Consider the following 25,620-nt stretch of genomic DNA (forward strand, 5'->3'; position numbering starts at 1 on the left):
TGGCTGCCGTGAGAATGGGGTTGATGTCCATGGCAGCTTGAGTTTGAGTTATGGATATTATGGCCATGTTCTGATTTTATGTCATGGATTTTGGTTGAAATTGACCCAAAGAAGATCCATCGCGGATCGAAACGTTGTGAAACGTATTAATAAAGTGGCTCTACTTTTCTAAATGTTAGTCTTTTTGGCCCAGGCCAGTACCCATTGTCGACGTGCGTTTATTTAAGTATGCTTTGAAATGGATTTTATTTGACCCTCTATTTGTCTTTTTGTCTGTATTCCCCAGAGGGCGTACATTCCAGAGTGGCCGCAGTGGGACCGCCTACACAGGAGGGGTGTGCTCTCTCACAAGGGGAGGGGGTATCAACGAGGTGAGGGACCACCGTATCCGCCCACACTGTATGATCGTCCCTGAATTCTCTGTGCGATGGACACATGTTACAGTCTTCCTATTTAATGATGAGTGTTTCTGTGTGTGTTTGGCTTCTACACTCCTCTCTTCCAGTTTGGGAATGTGGGTTCCATGGCCATCACTCTGTGCCAAAGCTTGGGCCAGAACATCGGGATGAGATGGAACAACGCACGCAGCTCAGCAGGTAATGAACACAATGATGGTGGGGATGAAAGCGAATGTTGTTAAAACACAAAAGCCATTTTCCAACTGTAGAAACATAACAAGATACAATCTTATGTTATTTGCCCAACTCGGACAACGGCTTGTTTTGAGGAAAACTAGGTTGTAGCTCGTTGTCTACATTACTATTGATCACGGAAGTCGGTTATTAGTAGTTACAAGTTTCAGATCAACTCTTCTCTTTAACTGATCTTTACAGTCCATAATGTAAAGGTTTGTTTTGCATGGATGTGTCAATGGGAGACTGCATGTCAAGCAGTTCTATTCATCTGTCATGTTCTGTGGAAGGAAACAACTAAAAGGATTGCAATTGATCCTCACACCTCGCCTCATGCTGTTAAGTGGCCCGTTAAAAGTAAAAGTAAATTTGCTCAATCAAACAAGACCATTTACAGTTATGGGAGAGTGCTTCCGAAACGGACAATGTCCGACCTGATTTCCCAGACATTTCTCAGTGTTCATATGAGAAAGACTGTACAGACAAACTCCTTTCTTGATGGCTGACCCCTTTGGTGCCACCGTGTAAAAACAACCCATACATCCAGGGCTGTGCTGAATACACAACCAATGGAAGGAGTGAAAGAAAAGCATGGGTAAGGAAAGGGATGCAGGAAGCGAGCACTGCTGATGGGACTGTCAGTTGTCTGACGGACGGGTGCTGCTGAGCTCTCCTAGCAGCACTCTGGGTCCATCTATAATTAGAGTTCCTTCATTTGGTGATTATTCACCAGAGACCAAGGGGAGAGAGACTGGAGTATCACTCTCACTGAACAATGTGCAGGGTGACTGATGGTAAGGAGACGTTCACTCCATCTTCCAGTGTCAGGAAGAGAGCGCGGCTGTTGTACAAACCCTTTTCATGTCTCTCCCTGCCATGTTTAGGCAGCAGTCCATACCGTATAAAGGCTTTACAGTAGTTTAGTCTCTCCTCTCCTCTCCTCTCCTCTCCTCTCCTCTCCTCTCCTCTCCTCTCCTCTCCTCTCCTCTATTGTATCTACAGTATATTAATGTATTATATTTCCTTTCTCCTGCTTGTTCCGCCCTCACTCCTTGTTCTTTCACCCCTCACCACCAGGAGACTGCAGGTGTCCAGATGCTTGGTTGGGCTGCATCATGGAAGACACCGGGTAAAGATCCACATCAACACTACACATTGAAGTGAACGTAATGATTTGACTTGCCTATGTAATTGGTGACGTTTGGAAATACGAGTCAAATAGGACCCTGGCCAGACTGTATAGCGAAGTGAGAAAAAAGAATCGACCGAACGTAGCGAATCAGTCTGGATTCCAGGCTAGCTAAATGTGCCCCACCCCCAAGATTCAGTTGAGCAGTCTTGTGGTGTCAGGAGTGTAAGATGTCCAACCTGGTAAACTCATCTAAACTCTAACAACTATACTGCACTATGTCGAGGTGCCAACTTAATCCTTGTGCACTCATAGCCAAATGTGTGTGGTAATTCGCGCCACTCTCCGAAGAATACAAGTGCAACCCCAAATATGGAGTCGCACTTGTCGTCACATACCCCACATACCCACAAGCAGCTATCATCACCCTACTTTGCGCGCTCTGCTACAAGTAAATACAATACTGATATATTCGATATATACATTTAATTTAACCTTTTATGGTACAGATGCCCCCAGAGCATTGCAAATATATCTGCAATAGCGTATAGCAGCAGCTTTCTTCACAGTGTATTTATCCTCGTCAGGAGGTTAGATTGTACGAAGGTGGAGGATTATGTACTGTCTGTCTGTCTGTAAACAGCTAATCTCCGGTCCGGTACAGTTGGAACATTCAGCGTGAAACTGTGCATGCCCCCTCATTCATTCGCTAACGTTCATTCATTCATACTCCCAGTCCACAAATGCAGTCATTCTCATTTGCTATAAGCTAACTGACAGACACCCTCTTACCCACGGTGCATCTCAGGCGGTTAATTTAAGCAGTCCTCTAGTCTATGTTCATTTAGGTGTTTAGCTGTCACTATGGTTGTACAGCTGTCTGTGTTAAAAGATTCACTCCACCTCCCCGGCCTCCTCCCCATGGAATGTAGTTACATTTGTTAATGGTTGATTGTGGATTGTACGGTGTTTCTATGGATTGATTATGATATGTGATTATGCTTTATATTATGCTATCAGATTATGCCTAATGATCGAGCAGGTAATCTGTAATATCACACCAGAGCCAACCGCCACACTAAATGCAATATCATTCAATAAATAAATGGCAAATGGTTATGCCTGAATACATGGTTAAAGGTTCATTCTGAGCTGAAGTGTCTAAATCAGGGGTCTTCAACAGGGGGTCCGGGACCCCTAGGGGGTCCTCCAAAGCTTTGAGTGATAGAAACTTTTTTTTCTCCTTTTTTATATTAACCACTTGAACCCTAGTGTCCTAATTCTGAGAACCTTAGCCAAAAATAGCAGATCTAGAGCTTGTAGATCGGCTATTTTTGTCAAAGAGCTTTGGTGTAGAGGGGAAAAAGAGCAGACTATATACAGTGTGAAAGGTCAAGTTTATTAAGTATTGACGGTTCAAGTGGTTAAATATCTGAAAACACAAATTGACATGAATCCAAAATACATTGATGATCGTGCTGTCAAACAATGAAACTATATGGAATCTATGAAAAAGTTGTGGGGGTGCCTGTAAATCGTAAGTCGTTTCTATTTCGGGTGAAATCTACAGCGTTTAGATCTGCTATTTTTGCACAACACGCGTGTGTGTGTGTGTGTGTGTGTGCGTGTGTGTGTGTGTGCGTGTGCGTGTGTGTGTGTGTGTGTGTGCGTGCGTGCGTGTGTGTGTGTGCACCTGTAGATACTACTTGCCCAGAAAGTTCTCCCGCTGCAGTGTTGATGAGTACACCCAGTTCTTACTGCAGGGGGGCGGGAGCTGCCTCTTCAACAAGCCCAACAAGGTAAGGCCGGTTTGTGTGTGCATGTGTGCATGTATGTATGCGTGTGCGTGTGCGTGTGTGTGTGTGTGTGTGTGTGTGTGTGTGTGTGTGTGTGTGTGTGTGTGTGTGTGTGTGTGTGTGTGTGTGTGTGACATGATCGACCTGTCTCCCCTCCCTATTGTCATGAAGCTCCAGGCTGTGAGAGAAGTGGCCCTGGCGAAAATACAACATATTTTTTTACCTCTGCCATGGGACAGGAGTCCAGTTAAAATGGGCAAAAAAACAACATTGAAGTGCCCATCTCTGATGGACTAATTACAGACCCCAGTGTGGTAGTGGAGGCTACCCTCACCCACCAGGGAGGGGACATTAGGCTGCAGGAGCACACGGCTAGAAGGGTTCTGCTCAATGTGAGACAGACTGAGGCCAAACAACGTTGGCGTGGACTTCGACTGCAGGGAAAGTTCTGAGGCTCAGTCTGCCTGTCCTAGTGGGGAGTGAGTGGAGTGGAACTGGAATGGCTCCGAGCCCTGTTATTAATAGAGAAATTAATTATCCCTATGGCCTAATTTCTCTCAGAACACATACAGTATTTACTTACAGAACAGTAGGAGGTTTATAGGAGCTGGCATCCTATATTCCTGACATTTTCTCTCTCTCTCTCTCTCTCTCCCTCTCTCTCTCTCTCTCTCTCAGCTACTAGATCCCCCAGAGTGTGGGAATGGCTTTGTGGAACCAGGAGAGGAGTGTGACTGTGGATCACAGGTGGTGAGTTTCTTCGTCCCAGCAAACTTCAGTTTCGGAATTTAGTTGATACACTTTTGTAGGGCTATTTAGATTTACGTTTTTCCGTTGGTTCATTTTTTCATTGTGTGCCAATGTTAGGCCCATAATGACCCTATCAATATGTAAAATTAGGGGGGACATTAAATGTCTATTATGAGTATAATTTAAAAAAAATGAATGTGTTGTAGAGTGGGAGAGTCGTTGCTAAATGTCCTCCTTAATGAATAAGTTCTGTCACCTTAGATGACTATAACTGGTACAGTACTTAAAAGATTGCGCAAGTGGTGTATATAACCATGTGAGACTAAACATTTGGGGATGCTAAAATATGTATTTAGGACAAAACAAACAATACAAATCCATCTACGGGCTGGCAGACTGGCTAGTTTAATCTCTCTATGGCCCCACTCCCTATGCTACTTTAACTTGCATCATAGTTGGACACTCTCCATCTCCATCCAAATGTATTTTTCACATTTTCTTAGATATGCTAACGTGCTCTTAGGAAACATTTTTTTCATTGAACAGTGTCATCTCTGTGACACTCGCTCTCACTACCGGTATATCCAATGCTCTCTCGTCCCATGAAGAGGCACGCACACGCACACAAACACAAACTTTCTCTTTCTCTCCACCAGTGCGCATAGTCGCATACTACAGCTATTTCCAGTGAATCTCATATGAGCCTTTTCATAGAATCACTGGTAAAGTGACACATTGCATACCCACTCACGCGATGAGGTATCAATGCAGGCATTCTGACATAGTAGGATGACGTGATATGGACAGAACAAAATATACTGGCATTTAATATCAGTGCATGTTCTCATAGATCGGCAATCCAAAGCGAATGAGAACAGGGTTTAAAGGAGAAGTGCAGAGGACAGAAGCAGATCTTTTCTAGTTTTCTTTTTTTTGCTGCAGATGGGCATTGTGTCTATTTTCTGTCAGTGTTAGGTACTGGTGGGCATGCAGTGTTTATGAACATTAAGGAATGGTTGTGTGTGTGTGTGTGTGTGTGTGTGTGTGTGTGTGTGTGTGTGTGTGTGTGTGTGTGTGTGTGTGTGTGTGTGTGCTTGCGTGCGTGCATGCGTGCGTGTGCGTGTGTGTGTGCGCGCGTGTGGTTGTAGGAGTGTGCCCGCAATGGAGGAGCCTGCTGCAAAAAGTGCACGCTGACCCATGATGCCATGTGTAGTAATGGCCTTTGCTGCAGCAACTGCAGGGTGAGTCCCCCTACTTGATCACACATCCATTACTGTCTCTGACGTGTACATTGTATGTATTTAATGTCGTTTTTTTGTAGGGGTGTCACAGCACCAGATGCCAAAAAGAAAGTTCCATTATATGAGTGTCAACATACACACATCAAGTGATTAATATTGCCATTGTCTGGTTATAATATTTATATAAGTCACTTGACTTGATGATCAGAGTCCTCTTGTTGCTGCCTTTCAGTATGAGCTGAGAGGAGTGGTGTGTCGAGAGGCTGTGAACGACTGTGACATCTCAGAGACTTGCACTGGAGACTCCAGCCAGGTAGTGTAGAAGACTGTAGCACTACAAAACATCTTTACACCCACACACACACACACACACACACACACACACACACACACACACACACGCACGCACGGACACACACACACACACACACACACACACACACGCACGGACACACACACACACACACACACACACACACACACACACACACACACACACACACACACACACACACACACACCCGTGCACGCACACACACACATGCGCGTGTGCGCACGCGCACACAATAATAATTATGCATTTCCCTTTTAGTGCCCACATAATGTCCACAAACTGGATGGATATCAGTGTGATAGTAGCCAAGTAAGTGATGCTGCCTACATTATAAGCATGTTTTCTCATGCTGATATCCCCAGGCCCACCTCTGAGCTTTTCCCGTTATACCTTTGTTTGCAGGGCCGCTGTTATGGAGGTCGATGTAGGACTCGTGATGGACAGTGCAAGGGACTCTGGGGCTATAGTAAGATGATCAGCTAATTCCTCTGATGTATATTAATACACCTGTACCTCGGTTTGCAGTCTTACACTCCTGACATGAAATGGCCGTTAAGCCAAATGTGTGACTTGACGTTTGTCGGCACTTTCAGACTCAGCAGACCGGTTCTGTTATGAGAAACTCAACGCTGAGGGAACTGAGAAAGGCAACTGTGGGCCTGGTCCAGAGGGCGTGGGCTGGCTGCAGTGCAACAAGCCGTGAGTCGCTCACATTAGTCTTAAGCTTCATTTATAATTTGTCAGTGATGGGACAATATGAACATTTCATATCACGATTATTGTGACAAAAGAAATCGCGATTTACGATATTATCGCGATAATCAAAATCCATTATCCTGAGGTGGAACATTTGCCAAAAAATATCCGATCTACAAGCTTAGCTTGTAGATCGGCTATTCTTTGGCAAAGACATTTGATAGAGAGTGAAAAAAGACTGTATCAAGTACATATATTATAAGTACCTTTTACCAATTTTAGAGAGTTTAACTGGTACCGGATATGCAGCTCGGCAAATAAAAGGTGAATTGATCCCAGTGAATGACGGAGGACGATATCACGATAGATTAAATCTCCACGATACGATAATATTGCGTATCGTCCCATCCCTTGTCATGTTTGAATTGTTTGACGACATATACATTAAGCGTCATTCAAGCCCTTGGAGATGTACAAAGTGTTATCGATATTTGTCTCTACCATGCTCTTCTTCTTGATGTCATTTCAGGGATGTGCTGTGTGGCTTCCTGTTCTGTGCCAATATGACAGTGAAGCCAAAGTTTGGAGACCTGCAGGGGGAGGTGACCAGCCTAACAATCTACCACCAGGGCAGGTACCTGGACTGCAGGTGAGTGGACCACTGTACTGCATGTGACAACCTAGGGCAAGGGTGGGCAACTTTGATGATGGTGAGGGCCACTATATTTCCACCTTCACTGCTGAGGGCCACAATGCATATTGCTACGTCCTACTTTGTCATTCTAGTACAGTATCTCATACAAAAGAAGCAAAAATAGCAGATCTACAAGCTCAAAACGCATCACGCTGCGAGGCGTTTTGAGCTTGTAGATCGGCTATTTTTGCTTCTTTTGAATTGGAATCCTGAATAATTTTGTTATTTTTTAATTCATTTCAAACACATTTAGTTATATACTCATGTTAAATTTATGAACTTAAATACAAATAAATACATTGGACATGAAAAAACTAATTTTAATACTAGTCATTAAGCTACTAATATAGACAGAAGGAATTAAAGCAGGTAATGTTTGGAATTGTAACAGCTGAAATCAATAATATATCAGTATTCCAGTATTAACCTGCGGGCCGCATTAAGTGAAGGTATGTGGCCCCCGGGCCGCCAGTTGCCCATGTATGACCTAGGGGGAATTGGAGGCATGATCCACATTAGAAAATAATGTGTGGGCATTTGCGTGTCTGTCTGTGACCACCTTTTTTGATTGATTGATTGATTGATTGATTGATTGAAGATTCTATTAGAGGTTTGCATAGGAAAAGGTACAGTTTCATGACAGCACAGTTCACTGGTACAAGGTCAACTAAAAGGATAAACCCCAAAAAGCCTATGGCTTGTTTAAATTGAGATCCTATAGTTTAACCTGAGGCCCCCCTGGTTTATCATGCATGGTGACCTCATTACCCAGACGTTTGTAGCATGAAGAAATATGAAGTATGGAACATAGACTCAAAACAAACCTAAAAGAGTGGCTGACCTTAAAACACAATTGGGATTAGTTAACACCTGTGAACACTTTGGTAATAGCATCCTCTTCCCCCACCCCCACCCCTCATTTCTCTGTAAATATACCTTTTGATGCTATTTTTTTTTTTTTTTTTTTTTAACGATATGTGTTGTATTGTATGTATGATATATATTACTGATGAATTGAGTAAAATGGACCACACTGGAAACAAGCCCCCGGGGCTGTTAACAAACTATTGGCTAACATCTTTAAAATGGGAAATATTTCTCAATAACTATATCTCTTCCTGTGCGACCTCTGTGTGTGTGTGTGTGTGTGTGTGTGTGTGTGTGTGTGTGTGTGTGTGTGTGTGTGTGTGTGTGTGTGTGTGTGTGTGTGTGTGCGTGCGTGCGTGCGTGCGTGCGTGCGTGTGTGTGCGTGTGTGTATGTGCGTGCTCAGAGGCGGCCATGCCCAGCTGGAGGATGGCTCAGACCTGGGCTATGTGGAGGTCGGCACACCGTGTGGTCCCAACATGATGTGTCTGGACCAACGCTGCCTCCCTATGGCCGCCTTCAACCTCAGCGTCTGTGCCGGGTCTAACTCCGGGCACACCTGCTTTGACCACGGGGTAACGTCCTGTTATGTTCAACGTGTTGTTTGTAACAGTCAAGACAGATTTTATTCATAGTGAGACGATTTTATTTATATGCGAGACAATGTGAGCAATAAAGTGTATCAAGCCCGTGTGATTCAGCCTTTTGGGTTTCTCTCTCTCTCTCTCTCTCTCTCTCTCTCTTTCCGGGACCCCTAGGGGGTCCTCAGAGTTACTACAAGGGGTCCTCCAAATCTTTGAGTGATAGAAAGTTTTTTTCTCCTTTTTCATATTAACCACTTGAACCCTAGTGTCCATATTCTGAGAACTTTAGCCACAAATAGCAGATCTACAAGCTCAAAACGCCTCGCAGAGATTGGCTATTTTCGGCAAAGAGCTTTGGTGTTGAGGGGAATTGGGGTATTGATGGTTCAAGTGGTTAAATATCTGAAAAGACAAATTGACATGAATCCAAAATACACTGATGATTGTACTGTCAAACAATGAAACTATATGGACTCTATGAAAACTTGTGGGGGTCCCTGCTTCATCTCTCTATCAACTAAGGGGTCCTTGGCCTGAAAACGTTGGAAGACGTTTAAAGTCTGCAGCAGTTTATTTGACTCTCTATCTCTGTATGTCTGTTAGGGGTGTAACCATACATTTTAATAGCGATTCGATACATATCACGATACATGGTTAACGATACGATTCATCAACGATATTGGTTCATTCATGGCGATACGATACGATACGATTCGATTCAATGATTTAAAATCAATATAGTAACTATTTTACAAAGACATTAAATCTGTGTGAAAGGTGTGGATAGTGCTGTTTTTTAAGGGGAAACATGTATTATTATGGATATAAATAAGTAAACACAGTGATTATCTGCCAAATACATGGACATTGTATATTGACAAACCTGCACCTTGACATGAACACAGAGATTACACACATTTATCGATAGACCAGTGTAGCTATATGGAAAGGAAAAGTAATTAAACCCCTCCTTTTAATTTTCTCTTCTTAAAAATGCTAAATATAATGCCCAAGTAGGTAGTATCGATACAATCGATTCTTTGCAATGCCGATTCGATACGATACAAAATAAAACGATACGATTCGATTTTAGCCGTTTTCATTTCGATATACTTCGATTTTTTAAGTTAAAAACGATACAGTTACTATATCGTTACACCCCTAATGTCTGTCCCTCTCCCTCTCTGTCTCTCCTTCTCTCTTTCTTAGACTTGCAGTAATGAGGTGAAGTGTATATGTGACAGGGACTACACAGGGAAGGACTGCAGCGTCTTTGACCCCATCCCTGACCCAACCGTTCCCACTGGCCCAGAGAAGAAAGGTCCATAGCACTCACTCACTCACTCCACGTGTCTGTCTGTCTGTCCGTCTGTCCCCCCTGCTCATTACCTCCTTATTCTCTCGCTGTCACCACTGTAAGGCCGATTTATACTTGGATCTGCATCGTGTCATGCACCGAAAATAGCCTCACAACTGTTATGAGCTTGTAGATCACTTATGTGAGCTTGCGTGACACTGGCACACCACCAAGTATAAATCAGACTTAACTCAGGCTCCCAGTGTACTGAATGTTGTGGTGTGTGTGAATATTATGTGTCCTTCCTGCCCTAATTAGAGGATAGCTCAACTAATTACTACTGTATGTGAATCAGTTGTGAGAAACTCAGGGAAATGTCTGTTTGGTTCCCACAGCATTTTATAGTCCTTGTTGTTTTGTTTATGTGGGTATGTGTGTGTGGGAGTAAAGCCTCTATCAGAGTCCAGGGCGAAGAGCTATTCACTCCACCACGTTGTAGTTTCCTAGCTATCACCTAGGCTTTGTTATGTATTTAGGTGATAGCTAGGAAACTACAACGCGGTGGAGTGAATAGCTCTTCACCCTGGACTCTGATGGAGGCATTAGTTGGAACAAAATAGTTTGGTAGAGCATAATGTGCATGTCATATGTTGGTGTGAGTGCTAGCACATATGTACATGTGTGTGTGTGTGTGTGTGTGTGTGTGTGTGTGTGTGTGTGTGTGTGTCGCAAGCAGCAAGTGTCTATTACTTTCTTGCTGTCTGCGAATGACCAACAGGGCAAAACAATAAAAAGCCCCCCCCTGCGCATGAAGTTGTCTAGTATGGATCAGAGTGTATATAAGAGAGTTACGTCACGCTTTGAACTCGCCGCAGACCGGAAGTGGCGTCGCATGGAGCCTGTTCTCATTCTTATCGAGGCTCTGCTGCTCTCCTGCCCGTCCGCCCCCACTATAGCCGAGGTATTTTCAATCACTGGTAAGTAGACGAAATCACGTCTTTTTCACCCTTTTAACGCATTCACGGGCCTCTCGTGAATGTGTGAATGCGTGAATGCGTTAAAAGGGTGAAAAAGACGTGATTTCGTCTACTTACCAGTGATTGAAAATACCTTGGCTATAGTGGGGGCGGACGGGCTGAAGAGCAGCAGAGGCTAGCTAGGAATGAGAACAGGCTCCATGCGTGCGCAAGTGCGCATGCGTAAGCTTCCCACCATAGAGTAAATAGGCTTTCCACGCTTACTATGGGAGTCGACGTAAGTGACGTAACTCTCTTATATACACTCTGGTATGGATGAAAGTAAAATGAAAGAAAAAACGCTCCCCCCATTCTTTTCTATTTGTCTCCCTGAACTCCATCGCTCCACCGTCTGTTTTATTCACCCCCGCCCCACATGCTGGACCTTCTCTCCTTCTCTTTCTCCTCATCTCTCTTTTCCTTGGTCCACAGGTATATTACGATCTCTATCTCTCTCTCTCTCTCTCTCTCTTTCTCGGTCTGTTTTCTCCATCTCTCTGGTGGATGTTGCTGTCGATGCCGTCCTCTGATGTGTGTTTTTAGTGGTGTTGTTTTGTTTCTATTCCTCCTCCTCCTCCTCCTCCTCGCACCCCCCTCCTTCCTCTGTGCAGGTCCCAGTGGCACCAATATCATAATAGGGTCCATCGCAGGTGCTATTCTCCTGGCAGCTATAGTCCTAGGGGGAACAGGATGGGGATTTAAGTAAGAGTTCTGGCATGCCTTTGTGTACCTGTCTGCTTCTATCTAAGGCACCCCAGCACCCCCACTCACAGCACTCTAAAACAATGCATCGGCTCAACTTGGTGGGTGGAGCTGGGAAACGGGTCTTAAGCGTGCTCATGCTTGGATCGTTCTAGCATAATTAGGCCAATCAATCTAAGCTAAAAAGGGGCATGACCCAAAAGAAATTGCAATAGTAATCATTCAAGTTTTTTTTTTAAGCGGTGAAAGCCGCTGTCCCGTACATGTTCTTTTGAGGATTCCAATAGATTCTCAAGGAGTGAGAATGTCTCTCCCGTACATGTCCCGTACATGTTTGTTTGAGGATTCCCATAGATTCTCAAGCAGTGAGAATGTCTGTCCCTTACATGTCCTGTGCATGCAGAATTGAGGATTGGTCAATCTTCACATGACAATTTGGCCCTCCAGACAAAATATGGAACTAAAGCACATAGAAAGTATAGATCTAGAACACAGAATGTATAGATCTAGAACACAGATTTCATAGCTCTAGAACACATAGAATACAAATTCACCGCTTCACTTTTTTATGATCCTTAGGGTCATCCAAAAAACATGTTAAACATTGTCCAAAATATTCTTAGTGGATCAAGGTAAATTCATGGGGTTCAAGTTTGGGTCCCTTCACCCCTGAATTTACCTTGATCCACTAAGAATATTTGTGTGTTTTGGATGACCCTAAGGATCATAAAAACCTTGAACCATTGCAACTTACTATTGCAATTTCTTTTGGGTCAAACCTCAGATTGACTGGACTATATACACTAGCAAGCATCGCTCTTGTTTGGTTCCTTTTGGATCGCGATCAAATGAACAAGATCGACCCTGAGCTCCATTCCGCACATCTACTGTCCTGCCTCCTCTGCAATCCCATTATCTCTCATCTCTGTCAGATAGTGATAGGCCAGGATCGAAGGTGTTCTTCTGCCAGGAACATTTACAGCACTCTTGTCAGTGCCCATCAGGAGCCCACAGTTCATAACCCTAGCCGCTTAACATATGCAACTAATCACTGGTGCCACATCCTCGTTCCCAACCCATCTCCTCCCCCCTCATTCCCCACGGTCTTGGAATATTGTATTGGTCGCAGTGAATTAACTTATGCACCCGTTATGAAGTGCTGCACTTTGCTTATTTCACTGCATTCGCTTGCTTTAGACTGACAGGCAGTGCGTGTGTCCTCTGTGCTGCTCCACCTTTGCATGCTTGCTTATGTTCACTGCTTATGCTCTGCGCCTACAAGGATTGGAATACGGTTTGAACCGGATCTTGCAACTTGAAGAGTGCTTTTTAAATACAGTTAGGATTCAGAACAGAACATGAAGCATGAACAATCCTTTTAGGGCCAGAAGTGCCTGTGTCGTTCCTGTGCATGCGTGCATGAGCTGTGTGCAGGTATCAGCGCTTGGTAATCAGAGCCCAGGCTGGACGATGGGCGTGGTAGGCCTGCTGTGGTGTCCTATCAGAATCAACTTTTTTGGACTGAGATGGTTGGTACCATGACTGTTTGTAGCCCTGCTGCATGTGGTGGCATCACTGTTACTTGGGAAGAAGGGTTTTGGATAGCATGGGTACTATAGATGGGCTGATTGACTGGCTCGTTGCTTGATTCATATTTCCTGTCTGGAAATTTGACACTGCCGTGGTTACATTTCAGCACAATGTGATCAAGCCAAATGGAAAATAGTTAGTTAATGACTTGAATTCATGGTATTGTGTAAAGCCCATTCTGTTATATTAATTACAATAGTAAGAATTGTGACCACAAAATAAGATGATTCTATTGCAAAACACTGCAATCTGTATTGTTAAGACATTTTATGTAATTTTGAAATTTCATCTAATCACATTTATGGGCTTTATAACATGCTCCTGAGTCTGTCTGTGATTACTTGCTTGTCTTTCGCCCCCTGTACTGTTATTGATATCTCTCCTGACCTTGTGTTTCTTCTCCCAACGTGCTCCTGTTTCTTCGTGGATACAGGAACATCCGAAGAGGAAGGTATATAACCCAGATAATTCCACAAGCCCTGTCATGTCAGAGTGGCATCCATAAACCTTGACCCATACGTTTCTCACCAAAATAAAGAAAAATATAGTTTTCAAGCTAAAAAGTCACCCGCATCGAGTTGCGTTTCGGTCTATTTGCCATGTGACATACGACTACATATAAATTTGACTTAACACCTCCCATGAAGAGACTATTAGCTCACAACATCTTACATTGCTGCTCCTCACAGCATGGGTGATAACTCCATCATCCTCTATTCAGAGGATCCCGTGGCTCACCTACGTGCAACACCATCTGTGTCAGCCCTCCTTTCCACTGTGGCATTAGTTCCCACTTCCCTTGCCTCAGTGCTCAGTATTGCATTAATCCCAGTTAGAGGTGGTCCTCTTCCACCTCTAATGCTTTGCACTTCATCACATTAACTCTGGTGTCCCTATTCCGAGCATGTCATAATAAGTGAACATTTGGCAAAAATAAGCAAATATTCAACAAAGCTGGGCAAACATTCGACAAAAATAGCAGATATACACGCCCGCTGATTGATTGATTGATTGTTTGATTGAACACTTAGTTTGCAAAAAAGTCACAGTTCCATACAAAAGGATGCAACAAGGATAACCTAAGAAAGCACTATGGCTTGTTTCCATTGGGGTCCTGTGAATTCAAATTCATCAAAACATTCAAAGACAGACAATAATATACAATACGATGCAAAAACATCATATAAAGGAGTAGTAATCAAAAAGTAAAATATGTACTGTAAATAGTTGGGGTGGGGGGCATTTCTGGTGATAAACTTAGACTTTTTACACGCATTTTGCTGTTTAAACAAACTAGACTGCACTGTCGAGGTGCCAATTTGTTCCTTGTGCACTCGTGGCCATATATGGCCTGCAGAGCGCAGCAGTACTGCGATCTGTGCTGGATATGTGGGTATATGACGACACTTATTGGTTGGTGGTGACGTCACCGAGAACGCCTTATGGAGGGGAAAGGAACTGGTTGGAATAACGTGTACCCTCCACGCGCTACGTCCCACTGGGGAAACTCCCCCGTCAGGTGATAAGAAGCAGCGTTCTCACTCCTCATGCATTGAAGGAAGCATGTTCTCAGTTCGGGGCTCTCCGAAGGAGAGTAGCAGCCAGGATTACAGCTTAGGCAATTGGCACTGTTTAAAAATGGGTTACAAAATCGTGAAAAAAAAAGGCATCTTCACTTTTCTATTCACTCATTCGGTCCTGTTGCGTTCCCCACCAGCTTTTATTTCCACCTGAAATGATCTCTTACACTGAGCACTGTCCTTTATTTCTATTTCAGATCTGGTGGAGGATAAGACACCTGTCTGTCTTTCTGTCTTCATGTTTGTCTTCCTCGCACTGTGTCGTTTCCACATCAGAGAAGAGGAGAAAGCAAAGTCTTCCACTCCTGTCCTAGATCTCTCCAAACCTCTTCCCATGTTGTTTCCTCCCCTCTACTGTCTGCTCCTTGTCTGTCCCCCTGCTGGGCTCCGCCCACCTAGGGGCTCTTGGGATTCCTCACACCATAACTGCCAATCATACTCCTGTGGTTCCTGCCAGTAGGCCACTGAGGATGGGGTCAGGTGGCGGTCCCTTGGGGGAGACCTTGGGGTCTTCTTCACCCTTCGCAGTGTCTGTGTACCTCCTCTCCTTACGTCTTAGACAGTCTGATGAAGAACATATCAACGGTGGACCAATTCAATATGAAACATGTCTTTCCAATGCCTGCCTGCCTGCTTGTATACAAAGTATGTGGCCGCCGAACAAGTCCACAATGAAATGCTGGCCTACTAGCACAGACTGGCTGTGTATAACAGACTATTGAAATGACGTAGGAGCTGACTAGTTGTTCTTGTCTTAAAGAGGACGGACCTGAGCTACTGTCTGTTATACTGCCCCTCCAAGGCTAGGCCTCGTACAGATGGTACAGTTGCATCTCAGAACAGACAACTTGTCCATAGGTTTATACCTGGCAGCATGTTATAACAGTGCAGATTTAACTGAAATCAACTACTGCATTGGACAGTGGCAATTATTTTCCAAAGAGAGATTTTGGAACAACTAATGAATATTTACATACAGTACATGACTTGAATACGAACCTGTAAAGTGTTAGAGCGCAGACAAATGAATGGGTTTGCGTTTGTTTGTTTGTTGTAATTTTCACTAAAGGAGTCCTATCTGCCACCCACAAGTTTTCAGGTACAAAAAAAAGGAAGCTAGGCATTATGGTTTTGGGATCTTTTTTGAAAAACTGAAATTAAAAGCAACAGAGACCGTAACTTTGTGTTCTCAACCAGACTGACAAACATACATTCCACCATTAGTTTTAATGAAAACAAATATGTGTGTGCTTATCACCTTCTTGGGGCACAAGGTTTGTATCTTAAGGAGGTTTAATTTCTATGTTTGTACTGTACATGGGTGAATGATTGAGTTTACAAGATTTTTAAAGAATGGAAAGAGAATGTAAGTGTTTACACTGTAGCGCTGCTTAAGCCTGAGTTATAATTAGTTGTGTGCCGGTGTCATGCATCAAAAATAGCACATCTACAAACTCATGATGCCTTGTGATGCCACACATTGTGAGTTTGTAGATCAGCCATTTTTGGCTGAGCGACACAATGCACAACCAAGTATAAATTGTGCATTAGGGGCTGTGGTGTCCATATAAACCTCACAGCTAGATAGGTTTTTACCTCTAAAATATCATCTTTCTATGACCTGTTGTGCTCTGCAGTCGCCGTACCACAAGGCAGCACATCAATAAAGATTTTAACAGTTTTTATGTCACGTTATCAACATAAAATGAGCACTAACTAATTGTATGCACACTTTTTTGTAAATAATTTGCAAAGTATACTGAATGTTAAAAACACTGTATTGATTGACAATGTTAAAATAATTTTGTTTTATTGGTTTCAGCAAAACTGTCTTTGTGACATGAACTGCATCTGTAAATCTCTCCATATCCATTCATTCATCAACATGGCATAATGGCGAAGCCAGCCATCTCTTTAATCATTCCAGTTTTCACAGAAATGTTATGGATTTTTTGTACATTTGTTAATAGCCCTCGAGCCCTGGGTCGACACTTCAGCTCAGAGACTTTGTAATGAAGTTTTCCCTAATGTAAATGAGATTAAAGAGATATACCTAGGTTAGGGTTGAAAAGAAAGCCTGTCTGATATGTGTGTATGCATTTTGATTTGGTTGAGTTTTGCACTACAATTTGTACAGAGTTGGTATCAAATACAATCTGGAAGGTAAAGGGAAAAAAAAAGATGCATCATACCCTGTATTTTTTAGACACTTTTGAATTGAGAAGAAAAAAAAGACAGAACCTTATGGAAGAATGAACTGAGATGGGGAGACGAAATAAAAAAAAGTGAAACCATAATATATTTTTCATTTTAATACCTCATTGTGTTGGTCATGGAAGCATTTTTACCCTTTATTCTCTCAATGTAATTCCCTGATTTCCTTGTCACTGAGGACCTCTAGTGGCTGCTCTTGGGTCTGGTTGGTCCTAGGGTAGGGATGGTAATGGTACAATTGAAACTAGTGGCTCTATTTTCGTCCATGCTTTAACCCTTAACCATTTCTTACTATTTTGGAGGAAAAAAAAGCTCACAACGTGTCGATGTAGATCGGTTATTTGAAGTATTTTCAAATGTTTTTTCAAAAAAAGGGCAAAGAAGTTTAGTGATAAGGGGTAAATATGTAAGGGATAACATCTCGCTCAGCGGGGATTAACCTGATTATCGAGTGATAGGAGACCGACAGGTTGATATGCCACCGATGCGATAGCGGAGGTGGCATATCAACCTGAAGGGCTCCTATAAGATGATAAAATAGCTATAGATGTCTCCTCTGATACACATGCCATATCAGATGAAGCAGAACAACCTAATCCTAAAAGGTTACCACTCCTGCTCCTAGTATAGGAAATGTACCTTTTATTGCATCTGTCTTGACATGACATGAAACGCATATTTTACAGGAATGATGGTTGAGGATACAAAATGTGCATTATGTCCTTGAATTGTGCAGCTATGGGTACTGAGAATGGTGCACATTTCCTTGCTCCATAATGACTGTTTTAAAAGGGTCAAGGGACAAGCTTGTACTAACAAAACAGTCATTTAATTAGAAATAAATCAACTTTAAGTTGAAACATTTTGGCAATTGATTTAGATGATTCTCCACACAACTTAAGTGCACAGTATCATTCAACATTCATCACCTTCCTAGTAGCAAGGCACCAGGGCATCTTTAATTAAATAAAAATGTGACAAAGGCAATAATTTATACATGCACCTCACTGAAATATGCACAAAGAGGTATATCCATCTACAGTTTAAATAATATTTTTTACCTGGTGGACAGACCCAAAAGATTGTGTTGATCAACACATGCATGTGTGTGTGTGTGCGCATCAATACCATTTGTGCCAATAGTGCACACATTTGTTTGTTTATTGCTCTACTGTTATTGTGAATGCACAGAGTCTGTTTCTGTAACTTGTACACATGATTTGTCATGGTACTCAGTCAGAAGGCAGCTGGATGAGGGCAGTAGACATCAGTCATCAGTCCCAGTGTCCCACTTGGTTTTGGGTTCCTGCCACCAGTCGGTAGTAAAGGACTCCTCGTAGTCTCCTATCCCCTCAAACTCGGCATCAGGTGGTTCTGAAGGACTGGTGCCGACCTCCTCTGGTCTTACTTCATCCTATTGATGAACACATCATACATAGTCATTCATTGGTCTCTCTCATCTGTCTGGTTCATACCTAAAGAGTAATTTATAAGTTCCAAAAATAACAGCTTTTCAAGCCAAGAACACAACACAAAGTATCACCAATTCACCACTGAGGTACGGCTCGGCCAGTGGTGTTCTAGAATATTTTTTAGGGCATACTATAATCTACGATCCACGGCCATTCCTGTGGCCAGCGCATACGCCAGTGCATAATGCCTATCAGATACCCTACTTTCAAGGGTTCACGCTATTTCTCTTTTTTTTTTCACAGCATACGGCGTAGACCCCATATCAGGTAGAACACAGCACTGGGCTCTGCAAACATTCCTTTCTTGCTTTGGATATATCTGTGGATTCTTTGTCAAATCTTCCCTCTTCACTTCAGCACCCTGTAATTCACCTCATCTTTGTTATGTGCCTCCTCCCCCCTCTCAGGTCTAGTCAGTGCGGTGAACTGGGAGGGGCTAACCCAAGTTAAATACATGTGGCCCGGGCCGAGCAGCCAACACTTCCCAGCCACATACCACACTCGGCTGGCGGAAAACACAGCACCTTCCCTCCCCCCAATCTTCATCTACTTTTTTTTTTAAACGTTTTCCTTGTGCTGGCCTTTACACACACTATAGTAGTCATGTCATCATCAGTTAGTTTCTACTCAGGAGTTCCTTTACTCATTCCTAGTAAAGGAGTGAGTAATCACAGAACTGTTTCATGTAGTTGACTAACATTTTCTTCACATCCTTTTTAAAGAGACTTTCCCGTGAAGCCGCACTCCTGCAGAAGCTGCAGAAATGTAGTAGCCTGGAATCAGACTAATCCACCGGTGCAGTCTGGCTAAGCAAGGCTTGAAATGTAGGAAACCTAATTAGTACTTCCCACACAGGAAATCCATGTTTTTCGGAGCGGTGTGCTCCCAACTGTCTGTCCCGATTAGTATGAAATTTGACACGCTTTGACCGAGGTACAATGGTGCGTGCCCGGAGTTACTGTATGTTTCATTAGTACAGCGGTATGTGGCCGGAGTGGTTTCATTAGTACAACGGTGCATGGCCGGAGTTACAGTATGTTTCAGTAGTACAACGGCGCGTGGCCGGATTTTTAAACTATAAAAACAGGAACAGATTGAGAAGGCCACTGTTGCGCAGCCTAGACACGCATGCGCACACACACACACACACACGGTATAGCTGCTCAAATTCACCGCTCCAATTCGAACCGGTGGTTTAATTTTTATTTTTACACACACAGTACACACACACACACACACACACACACACACAGTTTTTTAAAGACCATACTGAACTTACCTCGTCATCCGTTTGTAGGTAGTTTTGTGCAAACGCTAACATCTCCCTCTGTTTGATTGTCTGGTTAAAGTACCTCAAAGCCTCCTGAAAAACAAATGTGACAACCTGTCTTCAGCTGACCCAAACAGCAGAAGAAAGCTGAAGTTTCACGGCATCCTGCAAAACAACGTGTTGTTTTGTGTGCTGTTTGTTTTACTGTTTCTTTTTTTTGCCTTTCAGTCTGTTAAGGATTTTCAGCAAAACCGACCGTTTTCAGAGGGCAAAGGACTGTGCTTTGTGGGTTTACTCAATTACATGCAAAGTTGGCATGCTACAAACGCAACACAAGGCAAAGCATAACCAAAGGATGAAAACGTCTTTATAGGACTATTATACAGGCCTCTAATTGCCACCCTTAAAATCGTGTCAACGTTCACGCCAATAACAGTTTGTACTATAGATTTTCCTGCATTGGTTTGGTGTGTCAACCTGCTGGTGAGAGCTTTGCTGCTGCTTTCTACTATTATCAAAGACCACTCACTGGAACCCCCATTCGTAGTGACTCTACATTATACAATATATAAGTTCATAAATGCAGGTGGGCGGATTATGCATGTAAATTGGTGTTAATATGCAATGGTTTCTGTTGTGTGATTGTCAGTCCAGAGCTTGATGTCACATGCCCATATATTGGAGATCCATGACGTTTGCTGTTGTGTGTGACGTCAGACCAGAGCGCGATCAGCGAGAGGGAGAGGAAGAAGGGGAGATAGGGAAGGGAGAGGGAGATGGTGTGGGAGAAAGGGAGATGGGGTGACAGAAGGAGAGCCTATATCAACCACACATTAACCCAGCCAATGCTGGGTACCAAAACCTGAACATGCTGATTGACAGCAGCAGTTGTCACCACATTAGGCTCTGTGGATAACCTCACCAGGCTTTCCACGAAAGGAAAGCCCGGTATTCGTTTTAAACAGGCCGTGTGATCTGGTCTAGGCGTGGCTGGCCTCAACCGGGAACAGACAGAAAGCGGTGTTGCTTTGTTTTAGTACCCTCTGTTTGTTTCCCTAATCCATATTTAAATGCTCAAGAAGTATAGTCTTGCCAGTCGCTACGAGTTGGACTAAAAGATGGATATACCAAACGAACCTTTCCAAAAAATAAGCCAAACTACGCCGCATCAAGGATTTTATTGCGTAGGCCCTAAAATTATGCCCTTGAGCGTGGTAAATGGTAAATGGTGCATTTATATAGCGCTTTTGTCCAAAGCGCTTTACCCATTCACACACACATTCATACACCGGTGGCGGAGGAAACCATGCAAGGCACCAACCTACTCACCGGGAGCAATTAGGGGTTCAGAGTCTTGCCCAAGGACCCTTCGACATTAACTCAGGGGGAGCCCGGATTCGAACTGGGAACCCTTCGTTCTCTAATAACGGTTTCTCTACCCCTGAGCTATGCCGCCCCGGGGAATTATTTTGGGTTAAAACTGTTTCCCGGTTTGGTAGTTACGGCCAAAGTGTAGTCCATCTAATGACTACAACATGACGTAGGTTGTTTCCGCTCCAGACCGGATCAGAAACCCGAAATGCTACTGATCCCAGGCTACTCTGTGGATAACTGTAATCCCGGGTTTCCAGAAGGTGGCATACCTATTTCCTGTTCCATTTTAATTTCACATAACTTTGCTTGATTGGCTCAGCAGCAGATTTGAACTTGAAACCCAAACACCTTCATAATGTGTTTCCACTTCAAATCAATAATAGTAAGGCTGATTATTTCTGCTCACCGGCCGAGGCAGGAAGTGTCCGTCTTCCAGTCCCCACTGCTCTTCGTAGAAGTGGTAGTACGCTATGTTCTGCTGCATCACCTTGTCACTGGGGTCAAACAGCATGTAACTGGCCGCACAGGGAGCAGCGTTCTTTACGTCGTTCACTGCGGAGCAATAGAGAAGAGGCTTGTTCTGTTAAGGCAGTGTTTCTCAAACTTTCACATTTCAAGGTCTCTCCTTAACTCTGACAGTGTACACTGTCAGAGTGTACACTGTCAGAGTTAAAGCCTTGCATGGGTCAATTTAGACCCCCATAAAGGAACCCACAAAGTCCCTGGAATCCACTTTGAGAACCACTGTGTAAAGCTAATACAACTATATCCCATTTTCATGATTGTAGTCATTTTCACTAGTCCTTACATTTGTAATAGGCGAACTGGAGGTAGTGGTACATGGTGGCAACAAACTTCTCCACAAAGAATCCGCCAACATTGGGAGTGAGGTCCGCCTCGCATTTCACCTTACATTTTAGCACGTCAGTGTACAGATCTGAAGGGAGCAAGAAGGAAACAATAAGAAAGACAATATATATATATATATATATTGTATTTGAACTGCTCTAGTAACAGTAGAATACATTCATGTTCTTACCTGCCAGGGTCGGGTAAAAGTCTTTGAACTCAACAATCTCATATGAGCCCTCACAGGCTGCTAAGCAGACATCGTATGCTTTTAAGAACTCAATGGTTGCCTGCTCCATGTTTCGAGCACTGCTGCTGAAGTCCCCGTTGTTGTACAGCTTCACAGCCTTCAGGAACACATTCTGAACAACAGACAAGGTTAGTGTTGGATTGGGTGCAACGCCACGGTCGCCACCATACATTTTAAAAGCAAAGGGTGTTCATCTGGAGGGCAATATTATTAAAGCACAAACCTCATAGGGGCGTTCCTCAATGTCAATGAGGTATTCTTCCAGGTCCAACAGGCTCTTGTAGTAGTTCATGTTCTTTGTCAAGTAGGGATCATCTGGGTTCTTCTGCAGGAAAGTGTGTGCTGCCGAAACAGCCTTTTCTAGGTTGTTAAGCTGAAGCAGAAATGTAAATAAAGTATTACATCATTGCCACTACTACTAATAATGATAAGACAGCCTCTAGTCTTGGCCTGAGATTGTAATGAGAATATACTGGGCTTTATTTAATGTCACTGAAACGCAGGGAATCAATCAGGGAAACAAATCATTCAAATGTACAGTGCACCCTCCTAGCCCCTAACACCAGATGATGTGACCTTATGCCCCTCAGCTCCATCAATGTTTCACTAATGCCCTGTCAAGAGACCATAGAGACCATGTGTATTTTGTTAGTAACTGAATGAACACAAATGTCCATTAAATAGAATTCATATTATATGACAATAGACTGTTCTAAATGACAATAAATGTTAAGGTTAGGTGATCTAACTAAACAGGACTTTGACTTTATGCGTTGTATTATGAGAAAGCAGTAGCCCACATCAAGGCGTGCCTCCTGTGTCTGGCTGAGATTCTGAGAATAATAGGGTGATTGTACCAGCTGGGGATTGTTTAACGGGGTGCCTGTGGAGGGACGTGGCACATTCTCAACTTCTCAGTTGCAGGTTTATCGACAGGAGGGAGACTAGACTACCTAGCCTAGCCTAGGCTATGCTTTCATCTCGCTCTCTCATTGAGTCAATCTCGGTAAATCTGGACCACGAACAGTGTAGGCTATATAAATATGCTAGCCTAATAGCTGCTTCGCGTTGTTTAGAGATTATACAGTTAGACTTAGAGCAGCAATGAAGCCAATATAATATAAAGTTTAGACCATATAGCCATAGCCAGTGGTTGAAAAGGTATACAATGTAGAAATAGGATACTGTTACAGTCTGGAATGAATTCAAGATGTACTCGAGTAGGCTAAAGTAAAAGTACTCATTATGCAGAATGTCCCATTTCAAGTTTTCGGCTATTTTGTAAGGGCCGAAATGTATATAGGCTAGGCTAAGTGGTTTTGTAATAATAATCAAAATCTACAAACTAAGTAACTAGAAACTACAGTTTTCAAATAACTTATTTATCTGGATCTGAGATGTAGTGGAGAAGTTAAAGTGAAATACTCAAGTAAAGTACAGATACCTCAAAACTGTACTTAAGTACAGTATAGTAAATGTAGGCTAGTTACTTTACACCACTGTATATAGCTTTTATATCCACCTACAAGACCTCTGCTGTGTGGTTTGTCTTGGGGCTGTAAATGTCTTCCAACTCATCACAGCCAATGGGACATGATGCGCCTTTGATCAAAGCCCCAAGTTGACAACAACAGACTGTCTCCATACAGTGTCCTCCTCCTCACCTGAAAATGTGCATACTGTATGTACCGATATGGCGTTCTGCTCTCGAAAGCCTCCAGCACGTCCCTCCGTGGGTAGCTTATTGTGAACACGGGAAAGTTTGCTTTGCACTTTTTGAGACAAGAAGCCCGCAGCATGAAGTGTCGCATGATGCGGAGGCTGGTGTCGTTGAAGCGCTGGGCGCTGCTGTCCACACTGTCCCCCATGTCGCCCACAGAGCTGCAGCTGTGGCTGCAGAACGCCTCGCTGTCCTTCAGCAGCCGATGCAGCCTCAAGCTCAGCTCCAAGTACTTGACGGTTTCCCCCCAGTTCTGCACCGCGTACTGCTCCAGCGCGTGTCCATAGGCAGCGTCCAGAGGCATGATGTCGTTCTTTGGGAAACTCGTAAAGCTATACTTTTCATACTGAGCCTCGACCACTACTAGAGCTGGGAGCACAAAAGCCACGCAAATAAAATGATAAGGCCAACTCTCTCTGCTTCTCAGGGACATGATTCCCTCGCCAATGAAAGTATCCAAAGGTTGGATTTCTATCTTCAGGCGTCTTTTAGAGGTGAATGGGCATGTCTGACTGCACGTAGCCTGTGTACTGGGCCCGGTACAGACAGAGGCAGGAGGTGGGGATAGAGGAGCAGGATGGGATTTTCGGGTCTTCAGCAGCTGCAGGGAATCTACAAGAGGAAACAGTTTCACCAGGCCTAGATTTTCCCTGGGTCATAATGCCCAACCGATCTGGATTATGTATTTATTATTTAAGCAAATAGCAGTCGCTCTTATTCAGAACAATAAATAGCCAGATCGGAGTAGGCCAGCAACAGGTCAATGGTCATGTAAACAGACTGCAAAGAAACAATTAAGTGCTACAAAGTAACAGGATACTGTAAACATCAAACTTGCGCCTGTCGGTGACAACATGCTTTAAATTCAAAATAAACAACTAATCAACATAATAGTGCGTAATGGTGTGCCCTCGTTAAGAAATTAGACATATGCAGTCATTTTGAATTCCTGCATGGTTGAACTGGGCTCAATGATACTTTTTACACACAGTTTGTCAAGGTGCCAGCTATAAGGTCAGACCTTGGTATTTCAGTCCTTATGCAGCAAGCAGTACTGCTCTACATTCCAAACAATATTGGCATGCTCAGACATGGACGGACGCTTGGTGTTTGAAGGCCTAAACGCGCAACAATGCGCACCAGGGGGCAACAAATTAATACATAGGATAAGATAATATATAAACCTTTATCACCCGGGGAAATTCAGGAAGACAAAAACATTTAAGTCTCTAAAAAGGCACCTCAACATTTTAACTGTGAAAACTGTTGAGGGGGTCGCTGTTTTAACATGTTGGGTATTTTAGGACCCTGAAGCTACATCAGAACCAGATGAGTTTGTTTGGGGAGGCAGCAGACAGATGTGCATTGTGCACGGAAACAATTCCACATAAGCTTCCTCAAAATAGGCTCAGGAAAATCTTCAATATTGTCGCTAAGAAGTCCTTCCAATGAAGCAGTAAATTAATCAACAAATCCAAATCAGGATGGATTCAGCCAGGCATTATATGACATGTCCTCAGTTGTCCTGGGGGGACCTGGCTGGCATTACACGTTTACAGAATTCC

The 25,620-nt window shown here is 43.4% G+C and overlaps 2 protein-coding genes across 2 annotated transcripts in view; one reads left to right on the plus strand and one right to left on the minus strand.

The window, feature by feature from the left end:
- LOC308283251 (disintegrin and metalloproteinase domain-containing protein 11-like) overlaps positions 1-11,740 on the plus strand; it is a gene marked incomplete at its 3' end in the record, with an annotated part of 30,125 nt that extends 18,385 nt beyond the window's left edge. The window contains exons 11-24 of the mRNA XM_080723640.1: positions 287-371; positions 506-596; positions 1,710-1,761; positions 3,461-3,560; positions 4,236-4,307; positions 5,456-5,548; positions 5,781-5,861; positions 6,141-6,191; positions 6,285-6,348; positions 6,476-6,581; positions 7,108-7,227; positions 8,544-8,712; positions 9,931-10,042; positions 11,646-11,740. Of these exons, the coding sequence (XP_080579766.1) occupies positions 287-371; positions 506-596; positions 1,710-1,761; positions 3,461-3,560; positions 4,236-4,307; positions 5,456-5,548; positions 5,781-5,861; positions 6,141-6,191; positions 6,285-6,348; positions 6,476-6,581; positions 7,108-7,227; positions 8,544-8,712; positions 9,931-10,042; positions 11,646-11,740 (1,291 nt within the window). The remainder of the gene's footprint in view (positions 1-286; positions 372-505; positions 597-1,709; positions 1,762-3,460; positions 3,561-4,235; positions 4,308-5,455; positions 5,549-5,780; positions 5,862-6,140; positions 6,192-6,284; positions 6,349-6,475; positions 6,582-7,107; positions 7,228-8,543; positions 8,713-9,930; positions 10,043-11,645) is intronic.
- Positions 11,741-17,509: 5,769 nt separating this feature from the next.
- Positions 17,510-24,488, minus strand: p3h4 (prolyl 3-hydroxylase family member 4 (inactive); the record flags this gene model as incomplete). Its single annotated transcript, XM_080723286.1, has 7 exons — positions 17,510-18,534; positions 19,872-19,955; positions 21,643-21,788; positions 22,045-22,173; positions 22,276-22,447; positions 22,559-22,708; positions 24,000-24,488. The coding sequence occupies 7 exons, from the start codon at positions 24,486-24,488 to the stop codon at positions 18,388-18,390; spliced, it is 1,317 nt and encodes a 438-aa protein (XP_080579412.1). The 3' UTR covers positions 17,510-18,387.
- Positions 24,489-25,620: the final 1,132 nt, after the last annotated feature.

Source organism: Nannobrachium achirus (genome assembly GCF_963921795.1).
Source record: "Nannobrachium achirus genome assembly, chromosome: 4".
In the NCBI taxonomy this organism is placed as follows: Eukaryota; Metazoa; Chordata; class Actinopteri; order Myctophiformes; family Myctophidae; genus Nannobrachium; species Nannobrachium achirus.